We start from the raw sequence: 11,749 nt of genomic DNA, 5'->3' as shown, positions 1-11,749 counted from the left end.
GGGCAATCGATAAATAAATATATTCATATGATAAATATATATATATTCATTATTTTGCACAAAATAGCAAACACTTTTAAAATGACAGACGGAAGTTTGTCTATTAAAAATGAAGCAATGTTTAAGTAGACCTTTAGTGGGGAGAAAAGCTGCTTTTCATTTTACTTTTGACATCTGTATTCTGATAATCCTCACTGATTATTCTTTGTCGGCAGAGATTTAGAAAATAAATCTGAAAAGTCGGAAATAAGTCTGAAAATACGGCAATAGGAAAAATAATCTCGGTGCAGGGTCACTGCTGTGAGAAATGGTGATGCTGTGGACTGAATAGAATTAATATTCAGCCTCGCCCTAGTTGGATTTGACAGAGGCCATAGACATAGGGCCATAACTTCCTCACCGTGGCAATCAGCGTCTGATCGCCACTCTGTGCCCAATTATTTGCACACAATTCCTTCCATGCCTGCTCACCTGGGCTTATTATTCAGGCAGGGTGAGATCCAGGCAGAGCAGCTGTCTCTGAAACCCATATTTTGACGGCACTGGCTGCCGTAGACCAGGTAGGTTTAAAGGTCCGGTGAAATTGACAGGCCAGGGAGAAGGCCAATGGCTAAAGTAAGTGTCTTAAAGATTGTGGGGAGAAGGGGGGATTGGATGTCAGCTGGGGGTGGAGGGAGGGGGAAACGGACATTGGGTGGAATTTTACCGGCAAGTCCGCCCGAGGTTCGTACGATCCCGCGTGAGGCCAAGGAGAATGCTGTTCTCCGAGCCTCGCCCGCCCGTGGAATCGGGGCGGGTGTGCCGGTAAAATCCCAGCCATCGAGTAGATTTGGATCTCGAAAGGGATGGGGGTGGGGGGGGGGGGGCGGGGGGGGGGGGGAATGATCAGTCATCCAGGGCGGGGGAGGTGGTTGGAGGTTCGGTTGGAGGTGTTCAGACCTGCAGGAGGGGTGTCGGACATGGCCAGGGGAAGTCTGGTCATGTCAGTGGGGTTGGGGTGGTCGGGGGGGGCGGGGGGATTTCATGGGGAGTCATGTATGGGTGGGCTACCATGGTGGGGTACAGTCACAATCCGGGGGAGGGGGGTGCCACTCTGTATCCTCACAGTAGTTACGCACAACTTCGAAGAGATTTTCATTCTTCTAACTTTTGCTGGGGAACGAGTTGTTTAACATAGTCAGAACCGTCCGAAGTTTGCTATTTGAATTGCGTTTTACGGATGGTTCCCAGCACGGGGCAATTGTCCAGGGGAAGTTTGCCCTTCTGGGCAATTGCCTTACAAACCCTGATCTGTAAAGTTTTGAGAGGGGTTCTGTAATGACTTTAATCAGGCACTTGCGGTTGCCCTGCTTGAAAATGAACTCCCTGATTAAGGGCCAAATCAATGTTCAAATTAGGGAGCCCCATGCTCTGTACTTAAACAGGAGTGTCCATTCCTCTGGCACTCCGGATGGAGACTGCACAATGAGAGCATTCTGTATAGTATTGGATCTTGTAAATAAAGGAATTTTGGTAAAGGGACTTCCGCCTCCGAGGACTTATTACAGGTTCCCTACTGTATGTTTGGTGTGGCCCCTCCAAATCTGGCACTGGGGAACTCAGAGGTTACGCACATGATAAACATTATTTTGCTTGCTTCTAGTATAAAATTGATCTGAACCTCAAATGTGTACCTACTCATGTTCTCCACACTTGGAATCCTTGTGGCTTCTTTGGTGAGCCTGTCTATAGTATCAATTTGTCAGATGGGACATTAAACCAAGGCACATCTGCCCTCTCGGGAGATCTTAAAAGAAGCCATGGCTCTACAACAAAGAGAAATGGAGGAGTTATCCCCGGTTTTCAAATCAACAGATATCCCTCAACCAATCGAAGGAGTGCCGCACTGTTGAAGATGCCATTTTTCAAATGAGATGTTAAACAGAGGCCAATCTGCCCCCTCAAGTGAACAGCAATATGTCAAAAAGCATGTGGGGTTATTACTGATCTTCTGGCTAACATTTATTCCTCAACAAACAACTGTAAAATCAAACTGTCTGGTAATTATCACATTGCCACATTTCTTTCAGCAGTGATTAGACTTTAAAAAGTATTTAAATAGTTTTAAAGCGCTTTGAGATTTTCTTCGGTGGCAAAAGCTGCAATATGAATGCAAGTCCTTTCTTCCTTTTTTGTGGCCCCCATATCCAATAGGAATCAACAGGAGACTTCCCCAAACAGTTCAACTTTGGACTCCAAGAGCAAGTTAGAGGAGACACATTTGTCGCAGCTGTATGGGCTAGAATTAAACCCTGTTTCAAGAGGTGAACTCAGAGTTCATTGTTGAGTCCCTCCTACATGTGATGACTTCAATCAGGCCATTGAGGTCAGCCTATTGGAATATGAACTCCCTGATTAAGGAGTCAATTGATGGGCCAATCAGGGAGTCTTTTCCTTGTATTTAACTGGGAGTGTCAGTTCCTCTGGTTCTCCCAAAGGTAGACTGCTGACTGATAGCACTCTGTACTGTTGTTGGGTTTTAGCGAAGGGGTTTCTGCCTCCAAAGACTTATTACACTACATTCTTTGCATTGGGGTAATAACTAGGGAGCTGGTGGAATTTAAGTTCAATGAATAAAATCTGGAATTGAGAACTAGCTGCAGTATGATGACCATGAAACGAGCAAAAATTGGAAAACCCATCTGGTTCACAAATGTCCATTAGGGGAAGAAATCTGCTGTCCTCACTTATCTGGCCCACATGTGACTCCAACAGTGTGACTGACTTTTAACTGCCCTACGGGAATAGGCAACAAATTCTGGCCTTGCCAGTAACATCCATGAAAGAATATTAAAGAAGTCAGACATCATGTAAATTCTCATGCAAAATTATAGAACGGCTCAGTATAAAGAGAGGGGCATATTTTACTTAATTTCTCAGTAACCTTTTATAGTTCTGGTGTGGCGTTATTTTTAACAAAGCCTATATTGACATCCTCTTGATTGCCAGAATATGATGTGTGGAATGTGAAATCTCTTAGTGATGTTTCACATGTGATGTTACTGTGCCTTTAAGAAAGATATTTCAAGCATGTTCTCTGCAGTTATAAGCAGCTCTGTTTTTATTTTCATTGTGGCACTGGCTGCCTGATTAGTTGCCTTTTTATTGCTGCTTAAATGGTTTAAATGTGGTTTTGATTACGTTTAATCTGGGCCTAATGCACTCTCTGGGAATTTAAGGCCTTTTTGAATTGTTGTGGGAAGATTGATTGACAGGTCAGGTGGGACAGCTTTTTTCTCTCCCAAGAATTCTTTCACTTTCAGTTTTGGCTGTTGGCTACTTAGAAGCTGTTGGACTCCAGACTGAAAAGCAGTATGTTTCTATGTCTCTCCCTGGTATTGGAAATTTAGCTCTTGGTGGCTGGTTGGCTACTAACTAGAGGCAAGGATTGCCTCTGTCACTTGAAGTGGTTTGCTGGCTAAAGGCTAGAGGCCAGCAGTGGCTCTATCTCTACCTCGAGGTCTGCTGGAAGTTACAGGGCTGGGAACTCAGAGTTTCAATTCTCTGTCCAAAGGACTAATTCATTGCAGGTGTTGCAGAGCTCAAAAAATCCAGCATCACGTAAGCATCCTTGTTTTCTGTGCTAAAGTTGTGCATATTTGTACGGAGGCTTGTTTGGTTGGGACAGTGCATTTAGTTGTTAAGGTTTATACAATGTCATGGTTGTTTTTTATCTTGTTTGCAATTGGTAAAAGTTATTGCTAATTTTCTTTCTATGTGTCAACTGTATTCTTAAATAAACTTTGTTTGATAAAAGCTCCCTAGGGGTCGTTTGAATCATCCCTGGAGTGAAACATCTAATGCTTACCTGCGCCAATTCAAACTTATGGTCTGAGCTGACTTCACAAAATACCTTGGAGTTTCTGACATGGATTATAACGCACACGTAGATATTAAGTACATGTCCTCCGAGGGGTAAAACCTGTAACCAGAATGGAAGTAGTGAAGGAGAGTGTGTTATGTGAAGAAGGGGAACGGAAAACTGTGGTCCCATACATCACCCATTTATGAAGCTACCTGCATGTTTGTCCAATACCGTAAGGCCGGCTACACTGATGGCCAAGTGCTAAGACCACTGCCAGATCAGCACAAAATTGGCAGTCAAACGAAACAGGGTTTTTTGAATGCTGGAAAGTTGACATAAACCTCCTGACATTGTCACGGTTAAACAATTCCAGAATTTTTATTGTTGTCAAGTCAGAGGACTCACAGACTGTCAGAGGACTCACAGACTGAGAATGAATCCCAATGTCATTTGAAGAAATCAAAATCTTGAACTCCAGGAGTGAGAGTGACCGCCCTTGTAATAAGGTAGCATTTAACCGAATGTGGCAGCAGAGAGCCCTAGCAAAACTGGAGTCAATGGAAATCAGGGGGAAAACTCTCGGCTGGTAGGAGCCATACCTGGCACAAAGAAAGATTGTTGCCTTTGTTGGAGATCAACCATCTCAGCTCCAGGACATCTCTGCGGGAGTTTCTCAGGGTAGTGTCCTCAGCCCAAAAGACCTTCAGCAGCTTCAACACTGACCTTCCTTCCATCATAAGATCAAAAGTTTGCCGCTGATTGCACAATGTCCAGCATCATTCACGACTCCTCAGACACTGAAGCAGTCCATGTCCAAACAAGTGGCAAGTAACATTAAGTGCCAGGCAATGACCATCTCCATTGCTGCATCCCTCACTATCAGCATCCTGGGGGTTACCATTGACCAGGATTTTAACTGGATTAGCCATATAAATACTGTGGCTACAAGAACAGGTCAGAAATCCTGTGGCAAGTACCTCACCTCCTGATTCCCCAAAGCCTGTTCATTATCCACAGTAAGAGTTTTAACAACACCAGGTTGAAGTCTCCACATTATCTACAGGCCAGAGGAGGTGATGGTGTGATGGGAATGATCATAGAATCATAGAATCATAGAAACCCTACAGTGCAGAAGGAGGCCATTCGGCCCATCGAGTCTGCACCGACCACAATCCCACCCAGGCCCTATCCCCACATATTTTACCCGCTAATCCCTCTAACCTACGCATCCCAAGACTCTAAATTTTTATAACCTGGCCAATCAACCTAACCTGCACATCTTTGGACTGTGGGAGGAAACCGGAGCACCCGGAGGAAACCCACGCAGACACGAGGAGAATGTGCAAACTCCACACAGACAGTGGCCCGAGCCGGGAATCGAACCCGGGACCCTGGAGCTGTGAAGCAGCAGTGCTAACCACTGTGCTACCGTGCCGCCTGGGGTCATGCTCTGGGGACCCAGATTCCAATCCCAGTATGGCAGATGGTGAAATTTGAATTCACTGCAGGAAAATCAGGTATTAAAACCCATTTTTGTTTGCCATGAAAACCCGTCTGGTTAACCAATGTTCTTTAAGGAAGGAAATCTGTTGTCCTTAGCTGGTCTGACCTATATGTGACACTAAACCCACAGCAATGTGGTTGACTCTGAAATTGTGATGACTTCGACGAGGCACATGAGATTGGCCTCTTGGAGTATGAGCTCCCTGATTGAGATCATAATTGCCTGCCCTACCTGTGTATAAAAATGGAAGTGTCAGGTCTTCTGGCACTTCGGATTCTGACTGTGTACCAGAAGCATTCTAGGAATGGAGTTTGTAACTAAAAGGAATCTGGTGAAGGGACACTGGCCTCTGAGGAGTTATTTCAAAAATGGCCCAGTAAGCCACTCAGTTCAAGGGCAATTAGGGATGGGCAATAAAAGCTGACTTCAGCATTGATCTTCCTTCCATCATAAGGTCAGACGTGGGGATGTTCACTGATAAATGCACAATGCTCAGCACCATTCGTGACTCCTCAGATACTGAAGCAGTCCATGTCCAAATGCAGCAAGACCTGGGCTTAGGCTGACAAATGGCAAGTAACATTAAGTGCCAGGCAATGACCACCTCCATTGCTGCATCCCTCACTATGATGCCCACAGCCACTGAATGAATTTTTAAAAAAACGAAAAGTGTGCAGCTCCAACAACACTCAAGAAGCCTGACACCATCCAGAACAAGATGTGGAGATGCCGGCGTTGGACTGGGGTAAACACAGTAAGAGTTTTAACAACACCAGGTTAAAGTCCAACAGGTTTATTTGGTAGCAAATGCCATTAGCTTTCGGAGCGCTGCTCCTTCGTCAGATGGAGTGGAAATCTGCTCTCCACTCCATCTGACGAAGGAGCAGCGCTCCGAAAGCTAATGGCATTTGCTACCAAATAAACATCCAGGACAAAGCGGCCCACTTGACTGACAACCCATCCATAAACCTTCACTCCCTCCACCATCGATGTATTGTCACAGCACTGTGTACCAAGGCTCCTTAGACATTACCTTCCAGCTCACAAACACCACCATCCGAGGACAAGGGCAGTTCCCCTCCAAGCCACTCACCATTCTGATTTGGAAATATGATACCGTTCCTTTACTGGTGCTGGAGCTCTTTCCCTAACAGTACGGTGGGGGTACCTACACCACATGGACTGCAGCGGTTCAAGCAGGCAGCTCACCATCACCTTCTCAAGGGCAACTAGGGATGGGCAAATAATGCTGGCCCAAATCCCTTGAATGGATAAATAAGGGGGATTTATTCCTTCTACTTTCAACACCTGCTTGCACTTAGATAACACCTTTTACCATAGTAAAATTCCACAAGAAGCTTCACAGTAGTTTTATCAAACAAAACTGACACCGAAGCACGTGAAATATGACAACAGGTGACCTTGATCTTGAAGGAGGTTTTCAGGAGCATCCTAAAGGATGAGAGGGAGGTAGAGAGGCAAAGAAGTTTAGGGAGGGAATTCCAGAGCTTAGAGCCTAGCAGCCAATGATGGGGGAAAGGAGATTTACAAGAGGCTGGAACTGGAAGGGTGCAGATATCTTAGTTAAAATTTTACTTATTAGTGTCACAAGTAGGCTTACATTAACATTGCAATTAAGTTACTGTGAAAATCCCCTAGTTGCCATTCTCCGGCACCTGTTAGGGTACACTGAGGGAGAATTTAGCATGGCCAATGCGCCTAACCAGCACGTCTTTCGGACTGTGGGAGGAAACCGGAGCACCCGGTGTAAATTCATGCAGACACGGGGAGAACGTGCAGACTCCGCACAGACAGTGACCCAAGCCGGGAATCGAATCCGGGTCCCTGCACTGTGAGGCAGCCAAGCCGGGAATCGAATCCGGGTCCCTGCGCTGTGAGGCAGCAGTGCTAACCACTGTGCCACCGTGCCACCCCCCCCAAGAGCTGGAGGAAGTTACAGAAATAGGGCAGGAGGAGACCGTGGAGGATTTGAAAACATTGCATGATTTTCTACCAGACAGGAGCAATACACTCATTATTGTCATTATTCTCTCACCTGAGCTTTACATGCAAAGTTCCAAAGGTTTACACAGAGGCCAATGATCACAGTCTTATCTCCTTTCTCCCCTATCACGAGCTCTGGTGGAATTAGTGGTATTCATAGAATCATGGAATCCCTGCAGTGCAGAGGAGACCATTCAGCCCACTGAGTCTGCACTGACTCTCTGACACAGTATCTTACCCAGGCCCTCCCCGCCGCCCTATCCACATTTTCCTATGGCTAATCCCTCTAACCCGCATATCCTGGGATGCTAAGGGGTATTTCAGCGTGGCCAATCCTTCTGATCTGCACATCTTTGGAGTTTGGTCGGAAACTGGAGCACCCGGGGGGGGGAACCCACGCAGACACGGGGAGAATGTGCAAACTCCACACAGGCAGTGACCCGAGCCAGGAATCAAACCCGGGTCCCTGGCGCTGTGAGGCAGCAGTGCTAACCACTGTGCCACCGTGCCACCCCTGCAGTATTTTTAGAACTAGTCACTGGAAGCAGTGATACAAATTTCCGAGGAGGGTGTGAGTAAAATGATCCTGAGTTTCTGATGATTATCGATGATAATGCTGATGGCTGCATTTCTAATGTCTTGTCCGAGGAATTCCGCTCCCTATAACAATGTCAAAGTCACAGCTGTCCCAAGATGTGTGGATTAGAGGGATTAGCCATGGGAAAATGTTGGGGGTTCCATAGATAGAGCGGTGGGGAGGGCCTGGGTAAGATGCTGCCAGTCACTCATATTTAAGTTTATTTATTAGTGTCACAAATAGGTTTACATTAACACTGCAATGAAGTTACTGTGAAAATCCCCCAGTCGCCACACTCCGGCGCCTGTTTGGGTACACCGAAGGAGAACTTAGCATAGCCAATGCACCTAACCAGCATGTCTTTTGAACAGCGGGAGGAAACCGGAGCACCCGGAGGAAACCCATGCAGACACCGGGAGAACGTGCAGACTCCGCACAGACAGTGACCCAAGCTGGGGATCAAACCCAGGTCCCTGGCGTTGTGAGGCAGCAGTGCTAACCGCTGTGCCAACATATGACACCAACTTTGAAAGTGTTGATTTTAATCTCAACACATTCTTAATAAAAGTGAGGAATTGTACTGGGCCCATTTCCCATACGATGATCTTATACTTTGTCTAGTCACTACCCACCCCCCCCCCCCCCCCCCCCGCCCCACCCCCTGCCCATGCCCACCCAAAATATGCTGACCTATCTGTTCCCGAAGCCCAGCTGCTGGATTTTTATGGGAGTTAACATTTCAATACTATCCAAAGGCTGAGTTGATCACAACTGTAAGACTTGATAAGTAACTTTGCATGACCTTGAGTTCAGAAAGCGACAACGGAATACTGTACCTCAGAACGGAAGTGCGATCTCATTCCTGCATCTGGGAGAAAATAAGGGGAAACAAAAAGATTTATTGCACAAAAGCAAATCGCAGCACAAGTTACATAATAATGGCAATGTTACAGTTTAGTTCGGGGTGAGAGTTTACAGTTCTAATTTAATGACAACGGTACACGTGAATCTCCGAGTCACCTCATGCAAATATCTATCTGAATATAACCTGCTAATGCCTCTCTTGATACAAATTATCTGCTAAACATTGACTGCAGTCCAGATCCTTTGAGCCTTCAGTCAGCATGGCCTGTAGGATGGGGTGACGGTGTAGGGAAGGGTTGAGAGGGTAGGAATAGACGGGGTGGGGGGGAGTTGGCAGGGGACCAGGTGTAAGGAGGGGACAGGGTTAGGGGGCCAAGTGGGGTAATGAGGGATCGAAGGGATAACCAGGAGGATGTGGGGATAGGGAAGGAAGGAAAGGGTGGGTTGGGAGAGTGTGAGGTCAAAGGCGACGTTAAGGGCTGAGGTAGGCTGGGGCGTGAGGTAGGGAAGGGAAGGAGTGGTAGAAAAGGGGTGAAGGGTAGGCCCTGGGTATGAGGAGTAGTAATGGAGGGTTCAATAAGGAGTGAGTGAGCCAGGTTTGGGGTAGGGGGAGAGGAGGGGGGAGGGAGGAACATTGGGAAAGACGGTGAGGGGCAATGAGTGGGCAAAACTTGAGGTGGGGAATGAGTGGAGAAGGGGTGGGGAAAGGGATGGGGAAAGGGTGGGGAAGGGGTGGGGAAGGGGTGGGGCAGGGATGGGGAAAGGGTGGGGAAGGGGTGGGGAAGGGGTGGGGAAGGGGTGGGGAAGGGGTGGGGAAGGGGTGGGGAAGGGGTGGGGAAGGGGTGGGGAGGGGTGGGGAAAGGGTGGGGAAGGGGTGGGGAGGGGTGGGGAGGGGTGGGGAAAGGGTGGGGAAAGGGTGGGGAGGGGTGGGGAAAGGGTGGGGAAAGGGTGGGGAAGGGGTGGGGAAGGGGTGGGGAGGGGTGGGGAAAGGGGTGGGGAAAGGGGTGGGGAAAGGGGTGGGGAAAGGGGTGGGAAAGAGGTGGGGAAAGGGGGGGAAAGGGGGGGAAAGGGGTGGGAGAAGGGTGGGGAAAGGGTGGGGAAGGGGTGTGGGGAGGGGTGGGGGAAGGGGTGTGGGAGGGGTGGGGGAAGGGGTGTGGGGAGGGGTGGGGGAAGGGGTGTGGGGAGGGGTGTGGGGAGGGGTGGGGAAAGGGGTGAGGAAAGGGATGGGGAAAGGGTGGGGAAGGGGTGGGGAAGGGGTGGGGAAGGGGTGGGGAAGGGGTGGGGAAGGGGTGGGGAGGGGTGGGGATGGGGTGGGGAAGGGGTGTGGGAGGGGTGGGGATGGGGTGGGGAAGGGTGGGGAGTGGTGGGGGAAAGGGTGGGGAGGGGGTAGGGGGGGAAAGGGTGGGGAGGGGGTAGGGGGGTAAAGGGTGGGGAGGGGATGGGGGGAAAGAGTGGGGAGGGGGTGGGGGGGAAAGAGTGGGGAGGGGTGGGGGGGAAAGAGTGGGGAGGGGGTGGGGGGAAAGAGTGGGGAGGGGGTGGGGGGGAAAGAGTGGGGAGGGGGTGGGGGGGAAAGAGTGGGGAGGGGGTGGGGGGGAAAGAGTGGGGAGGGGGTGGGGGGAAAGAGTGGGGAGGGGGTGGGGGGGAAAGAGTGGGGAGGGGGTGGGGGGAAAAGAGTGGGGAGGGGGTGGGGGGAAAAGAGTGGGGAGGGGGTGGGGGGAAAAGAGTGGGGTCCCTCTATGTTTCTTGTTAGTTCCCCTCTATTTCTTTTTATTTTTCCCCTCATTTCTTTTTATTGTTCCCCTCTATTGCGTTGTTATTTGTTCCCCTCGATTTCTTTTTATTTTCCCCTCTATTTTCTTTTAGTTTGTCCCCTCTATTCTTTTATTTTCCCCTCTATTTCTTTTATTTTTCCCCTCTATTTTCTTTTATTTTTTCCCCTCTATTTTCTTTTTATTTTTTCCCCTCTATTTTCTTTTTATTTTCCCCTCTATTTTCTTTTTATTTGTCCCTCTATTTTCTTCTTATTTTGCCCCTCTATTTTCTTTTTATCTTTTCCCCTCTATTTTCTTTTATTTTTACCCTCTATTTTCTCTTTATTTTTCCCCTCTATTTTCTTTTTATTTTTTCCCCTCTATTTTCTTTTTATTTTTTCCCCTCTATTTCTTTTTATTTTTTCCCTCTATTTTCTTTTTATTTTTTCCCCTCTATTTCTTTTATTTTTTTCCCTCTATCTTCTTTTTATTTTTTCCCTCTATTTTCTTTTTATTTTTTCCCTCTATTTTCTTTTAATTTCTTTTTTCCTCTATTGTCTTTTATTTCTTTTTCCTCTAGTTTTCGTTTTTATTTCTTTTTCCTCTATTTCTGTTTATTCTTTTTCCTCTATTTTCTTTTTATTTCTTTTTTCCTCTATTTCTTTATTCTTTTTCCTCTATTTTCTTTTTTTCTTTTCCTCTATTGCTTTTATTTTCCCTCTATTGTTCTTTTTATCCCTATTTCTTATTTACCCTCTATTTTCTTTTATTTTTACCCTCTATTTTCTTTTTATTTTTTACCCTCTAGTTTCTTTTATTTTTTACCCTCTATTTCTTTTTATTTTTTACCCTCTATTTTCTTTTTATTTTTTTACCCTCTATTTTCTTGTTATTTTTTTACCCTCTATTTTCTTTTTATTTTTTTACCCTCTATTTTCTTTTATTTTTTACCCTCTATTTTCTTTTATTTTTACCCTCTAGTTCTTTTATTTTTTTACCCTCTATTTCTTTTATTTTTTACCCTCTATTTTCTTTTTATTTTTTTACCCTCTATTTTCTTTTTATTTGTTACCCTCTATTTTCTTTTTATTTTTTTTTCCTCTATTTGATTTTTCCCTCTATTTCTTTTTACCCTCACCCATCTATTTGCGTTCCTAATCTTTTCCATCTCATTCCTTTTCGCCTTACCCTCATCTCTCCATTCC

At 46.5% G+C, this 11,749-nt stretch overlaps 1 protein-coding gene across 1 annotated transcript in view; it reads left to right on the top strand.

Moving 5' to 3' along the window:
* The first annotated feature begins 9,053 nt into the window (after positions 1–9,053).
* The window catches only part of prim2 (DNA primase subunit 2), a 197,084-nt gene continuing 194,388 nt past the window's right edge, over positions 9,054–11,749 (top strand). The window contains exon 1 of the mRNA XM_078213598.1: positions 9,054–9,060. Coding sequence (XP_078069724.1) covers positions 9,054–9,060 — 7 coding nt within the window. The remainder of the gene's footprint in view (positions 9,061–11,749) is intronic.

This window comes from Mustelus asterias, chromosome 5 (assembly GCF_964213995.1).
Source record: "Mustelus asterias chromosome 5, sMusAst1.hap1.1, whole genome shotgun sequence".
In the NCBI taxonomy this organism is placed as follows: domain Eukaryota; kingdom Metazoa; phylum Chordata; class Chondrichthyes; order Carcharhiniformes; family Triakidae; genus Mustelus; species Mustelus asterias.
The sequence above is the reverse complement of the archived record's forward strand: the minus strand, read 5'-3'. Positions and strand labels throughout refer to the sequence as shown.